This window comes from Pteropus alecto, unplaced genomic scaffold, assembly GCF_000325575.1.
Source record: "Pteropus alecto unplaced genomic scaffold, ASM32557v1 scaffold314, whole genome shotgun sequence".
Taxonomy (NCBI): Eukaryota; Metazoa; Chordata; class Mammalia; order Chiroptera; family Pteropodidae; genus Pteropus; species Pteropus alecto.
In genome coordinates, this window is record NW_006435849.1 from 488,044 (window position 1) to 494,043 (window position 6,000).

A 6,000-nucleotide genomic window follows, 5' to 3' on the forward strand; every position below is an offset into this window, starting at 1 on the left:
CAGCCTGGCCCTGCTCCAGCTCCTGGGGAGTGGTGTGCTTTCTCGCACTGTTTTATTTAATTTTATTTGATGATCCTGGCCCTTTATTTACCAGTTTTCTGATTGATGAGTTGATGTCCTAGCACCCTGCAAAGGTGGCTAATGAGTTTTGATTTTTTTTGGAGATTTATCACGACTCCATAGATTTGGACCTATCTGAAACACATCAATTCATGGCACTACCTGCCCTTACTGATGCTCACATTGCCCCTGATTTGTCCAGCAGGAGCCCCTCTAGCTGGTGGCTAGGTCCTCTCAGCACAGCGCGTTTTCATTGAGCGCATCCTTGCTTTCCGACACGACAGCATCATCATCCAGGCTCCTTCTGCACTTGCCCTCCCAAGCCCTGAAATCTGCCATTTCTCCAAGGAGCTTGGTTCTTTTTCGTGGGAAATGGTATTTAGAAGAAAAGGTCTTGGGCAGACACTATTTTAAACAAGTGCTTCTCTCTCTTTGTTAAGTGCATGGACTTGAATGTGTATAAGTTAAATGTGCCTTTGATGGTGACAATGAGCGCATAGGATGTGCTTGGTTTGGCTTCATTCCTTCCCACACCACCTCTCCTAAGGCAAGACCTCGTAATAAAATAACTTCCCACTCTTACCTAGGACTTACTATGTCCTAGAAAGTACATTAACTCATTTCATGGTTATAGGATACTTGTGAGGTTGGTGCTATTATTTATCCCTTTACAGATGAAGCATCCGAGGCACAGAGAGGATAAGTGACTTGACCAAGAATTCCTAGCTAGGGTGTGGCCAACCCAGAGTTCAAACCTGACCTGGTGTTCTAATTCTAGAGATGTCTCCCCTCTAATGATGCCACCTCCCTGTATGGACATGTGAAATGGGACTCGATCTGGGGGGCAAATGGAGTGGGATGGGAGTACTCTTTGGGGGTTCACGGTTCTACTGCATTGCCCTCACACACCCCTATTCCCTCTCTGGGCTCAGTTTAAAAACCAAATGACTTCACATCTCCCACTCCTGGCAGCTGGGTGAGAACCCTACATGGGGGCAGGGTTTAGAATGCAGGTTCCTGGGCTCCATCCTGGACTCCCTGAACCAGAATCTCCAAGGCCAGGGCCCAGGAATCTCCGTGTGTCAGCAGCACCCCCACAGGCACTTTAATGCACAGGAACTGTGGCTATGTTCAAGAGACAAAGACCAAGGCTTGGGGAGAATGAGTCAGGGTCAGCAGTAATCGGAACGCCGGTTTTTTGAGGCCCTGGCGCAGACTGAAGTGGAAGCCCAGCTCTCCTCCTCCCACCCACCCCCAGGTGGAGGCTGGGCCCGTACGGTGTATTGAGCACCAGTCGGTTCCACTGCCCCTTCACGTCATCGTCCTCAGGCTGCTCGGTGATATAGAGGCCGTCAAACTCCAGCTTCCGGGCCAGCTCCTTCTCCCGCTTGAAGATCACCAGGGGTACCTAGATTGTGCAGGGAGGCAAAAGGGTGTGCATCAGGCACCGCAGGAGACCACAGCCTCAGCAGGAGTCAAGAGATCTTGCTGGAGACCGTGTGAGCCCCGCATCACAGAAGCCTTCCTGGAGGGATCAGGGGAGGTATGGGAAAGCGTGGGCAGAGGGGTCAGGGCTGGGATGGGAAAAAAATGCGAGGGCCCAGAAGTAGTGCCTGGGGCTTCCCAAGGGAGAGAGGTCTGAACTCAGACCTTACGAAGGAATAAAACAGAGGCAGGTGAAGGGAGGTAGAAATGGGGAAAAGCAAGCTAAGCAGAGGGAACAGTGTATGCACAAGTTTTAAGTAAAAAGCGCCCTGTTCATCGATCGTAAATTATCAAGACTTGCTAAAAAACAGTCAGATCTTATGGACTCTAAATCGAAACTCTTATAACCCTCCTTTCGGGGCACCACAAACCTCAGGCATAATTGATGTCAGAATCCACAATCCCCCCACCCCCAGCACCCATGTTATGTCTGAGACTTCACAGATCCCCACAGATCTTAGTTCACCTACTGACAAGCATACAGAAAACACTATTCCCAATGACAAATTTTGCCTCTGAATCCAGAAACTAACAGAGTCACAGGACTCGGCTCCTCAGCTATGACCCGCATCAGCTCCCAGTTTGAATATCGTCTTTGCCGAAGACCCCAAACCTGTACCCAGTCCCCGAGCATTTACCCCAACTCCAAGCCCCCTCTGTCCCAACCACTGTGTGAGGTCCCCTAGCCCCTGCCCCAGGTCCTCTCGGCCAGTGCCCCCACATCCCTCCTCCACAATACACAAGCCCCTGCCCAGAACCATGGTCATGGCCCACCTTGAGGCAGTTGTAGCCAATGATGCAGAGAAAGGCCACCAGTGTATGCAGCAGGCTTAAGCAACGCAAGGCAGGCTCCATGTAGCCTGTGCTCTCCTCCAGGAAGTAGTACACCATGTTCTCATCCTCGTCGTCCTCCGCTTCCTCACCAACCCCTGAGCCCCAGCCAGAGCCGCCGCCAGACCCAGCACCTGCCAGGTCCCCAGCTGCTGAGCCCTCCATGTCATCCTCCCCTGGTGGAGAGTCTGAGACCTGAAGGGGAGCAGAGGTCAGTCAAGGCAAGGACCCCGGTGTCCTGGCACCTGGTCTGCCATATCCAGAACCCACTAATGAAATTAACAGCCTCCATTTCTAAGGTCAGACTGGGCCCCTGTCAGATACAGTTGTGGCAAGACTGTCAATCACGATCGAGGGGTGGGCCTAGGATGCTAGCTAGCAAATCAGACTCTGTCTGTCCTGGGAGTTTGCTGAACTGAGTGACATGAACTGAAAACAGAATTGATCATCTTGTTAGTGGAGCCCTAAAGAGGCTGACCACTAATATTAACACTGATACTATAATTAGTAGTAGCCGAAGTTTATATAGCATATTCTGTATACCAGGTACTAAGTGTTTTACACATGTTAATCCACAGCTCTAAGAGATGGATACTGTTATCTCATTCTACAGATGAGGAAATTGAGGCAAAGAGGGGTTAAGCACCTTGCTTAATATCATGCAGATGGTGGAGTCAGGATTTGATCTCACAGAAGTCATGCTCTGATCACTCTGCTAGACTGCCTCTCTGTCCTGTTATCTAGATCCCTGGCAAGACCCTAAGGGTCTCTTTGTCCTTCAGGAGGCCTGGTTCTTGGCCCTTTCCTTCCATTCCATGAGCTGCCCATTTCCGCATGCCCACAAATTTCTCTTTAGCATATACAAAAGCCAAGAAGCTTAACTGAATCAGGTGTTGCAGAGGCAAAGGCCTGCCTCCAGGGGCAAAAGGGCTGGCAAGTGGCAGAGCTGAGCAGGGAACCCAGAATCGGGTCCCTGTTGTAACTCCCACAGGCACTCAGGCATCTATCCAGATGGACCAGACACACTCACACACACCCACACGGGGCCTAAGATCCAGGTGTCCAGCCTGAACCCTCTTGGGAACTCTGAGCACACCACCTTGTCTCTGGTGAGCTGCAGGGGCCCTGGGAACCTGTTGGGGGCTGAGTCTCCCACCCCACAGCCCAGATCCTCCTGGGTTCTCATGATTGGCACCTTATAAAACAGCAAGATGAAGTTGATGGCAAATGCCAGGAAGAGGGCAAGGAATCGCAGGGTGTAAAAATTCCGGGAGAGGTAGTTCTAAGATGAGAAAGAGAAAGAGAAAGAGAAAGAAAGCAGAGCTCACAGTCTACCCTCTTCCCTGGAGAATTCATCCCATCATTCACCCCCAATCCAAGCACCCACGTTAGATGGGGAAACTGAGGCTCAGAGAGGTGAAATGTCTTACTCAAGGTTATATAGTCAAAAAATGGCAGACCTGGGATTTTAAGCCAGGCAGTCGAGCTCAAGTCTACATACCCAACCACTCTGCTCTGCTGCTCCCTGTCTGCTTTACTCCAGGCAGAGCACATCTACTTCCCTTTCTCCCTTCCTCCTTTCTCTCCGTCCCTCATTCTTCCCACGAACTCTCACTGAACCCCTTCTGTCCAGCATGTTTCCCTCATTCTCTTGTGTCAGGCTGGACCCGGAGAGGAGACAGGACAGATGGAGCCCTGGGCCCTGCCCTCCCTTCTTCCTGGCCTGGATGAGACGAGTTGTCTCCGCAACAGGAGTAGCTGGGGCTGGTGTGGAGGCTCCAACCAGAAGGCTGACAGCCAAGAAACAGGCCATGGTGGGAAGTACAGAGCTGCGGCCTCAATGGTATTTAGCTCCAGACAGAGGAGGGGGGTGGGAAGCCTGGCAGGTGGTCTTGGATGAGCAAAGGTGTGGAGGTTGGATTGTGAGCAGGAAGAGACTGAGGAGCCAAGTGGGGACGCCCTGAAAACGCTGCCTTGTCCTGGCTCTGTTTGGGAAATCTCTGCCCTCTCCCCAGCCAGGTACAGGTGAGCTCAAGAACAGGTTGGGGCGGACAGGTGTGCCCTTGCTGGCTCCTCACCAAGAACTTCACCCTCTGCACTTCCAGCTCTCCCCAAAATTCCAGGCCCCCACCTCCAGCTTCCTCCTTCTTTGGAGGAGGTGGAGGAGGTGCTGTCTTCTTGGGGGGCTCTGGCGGGGGCTCGGGAACGTCTTCCTTTTCCCCATTCTCGGCACTGCAGGGCAGGACAGAGAGTGAGGAGGTGCCTGGGCAATTCGTTCGTTTGTTCATTCGTTCATTCATTCGTTCGTTCGTTCGTTCATTCATTCATTCAGAGCCATGCACTGGTGGCCCACCCCCACGCCTGGTCCAGGTGTAGATGGTACTGGGGACACAGTGATGAAATCACCTCAGCCCCTGTCCTCATGGGGCTCCAATCTAATAAGGTACAGACTTGCCACCACTCAGTGGCAACCAAGTCTGGTCAGGGCCCGCATGAGGGAAGCTCAGGGAGTTGTGGGAGCCCGGAGGAGATACCTCTTCAACCTAGGGAGTTGATGTCAAGGTAGGCTTCCTGGAGAGGAGACATGCGAGCCAGAATGGGGAGGATGAGGAAGACTGAGATGAAGCATGGGGGGAGGTAGGGGCAGCGGAGAAGGCCGTACAAAGGTTTGGTGGCAAGAGAGGAGAGTTAGCTTTTCTCTCCCCTTTCACAGAGTCCTCCCTCTGGCTGGGCCTGGGCTGGGAAGCTGAGGACACAGCCTCCTGGCTCAGGCCAGACCTCAGGAGGCTCCCAGTCCAGGAGGGAGGCAGTAATAGGGGCTGGGCCCCTTGGACTCCAAGGCCACTCACTCAGTTTTCTCAGGCTCGGGCTCAGGCTCTGGTTCTGGAGGCACCTCCTCTTCCTCTCCATCCACCTGGTGGCAGGGCAAGCATCAGGGGCCAAGCCCCACCTCTCTGTGTCTCTGGGGTCATTTTCCCTGGGCCATCTACATTTTACTCTTCCCCCACCAGAAGGAAGAGGGAGTAGGACTCTCACTTTACAGAGGGGAAACTGAGGCTCAGAAACGTAGAGTGCCTTGCCCAAGTTTGTTCAGGGTCAGGCTGACTCCAAATGGAGTTCTTCCCTTCGGCTTCTCACGACCTTGACAACCGCACGTGCGCGCTCATCTAACCAAGGGCCTGCGGTTGCTGCCCTGCCGCGGTCACGTGGGCCACCTAAACCCCCTCAACCATCTGCAACTCCCAGGGTCTTTCCCAGGGACCGGACCGAATCTCGGATCTTTTTAGTTCTTGGCCCCGTTTCCCCTTTAATTCGGTCTCTCGCGCTCTGTGGCTCCAGATAACGTTTTGTCTCTCCCAGAAACACCACCCTTTTCACCCGGAGCCTCTCTCCAGGTCTCCGTCTCCATCTCTCTCTGGGCACCCCTGTTTCTCAGCCTGTCTCCCCGCTTCTCGTCCCTCCTACCCTCGATCTCTCCCAAACCCCGAAGTCCCCCCACCCCCACCGCCTGCACTCTCACCCCCAGCTTCCTCTTGAGGATGGGGGAGCCCTCGGGCGTGGGCGGCTCCGCCGGCGTCGTGTCACCCATGTCCCCGAGGCCTCCTGGGGCCCCGTCGGGCCGGA

At 53.6% G+C, this 6,000-nt stretch overlaps 1 protein-coding gene across 1 annotated transcript in view; it reads right to left on the reverse strand.

Annotated features, from left to right (window-relative positions):
• Positions 1–6,000, reverse strand: part of RYR1 (ryanodine receptor 1) — a 106,811-nt gene that overhangs the window by 5,935 nt on the left and 94,876 nt on the right. Inside the window, exons 92-97 of the mRNA XM_006911738.2 lie at positions 5,897–6,000; positions 5,226–5,290; positions 4,455–4,608; positions 3,572–3,658; positions 2,320–2,571; positions 1,338–1,468 (exon numbers count right to left, since the gene is read on the reverse strand). Of these exons, the coding sequence (XP_006911800.1) occupies positions 1,338–1,468; positions 2,320–2,571; positions 3,572–3,658; positions 4,455–4,608; positions 5,226–5,290; positions 5,897–6,000 (793 nt within the window). The remainder of the gene's footprint in view (positions 1–1,337; positions 1,469–2,319; positions 2,572–3,571; positions 3,659–4,454; positions 4,609–5,225; positions 5,291–5,896) is intronic.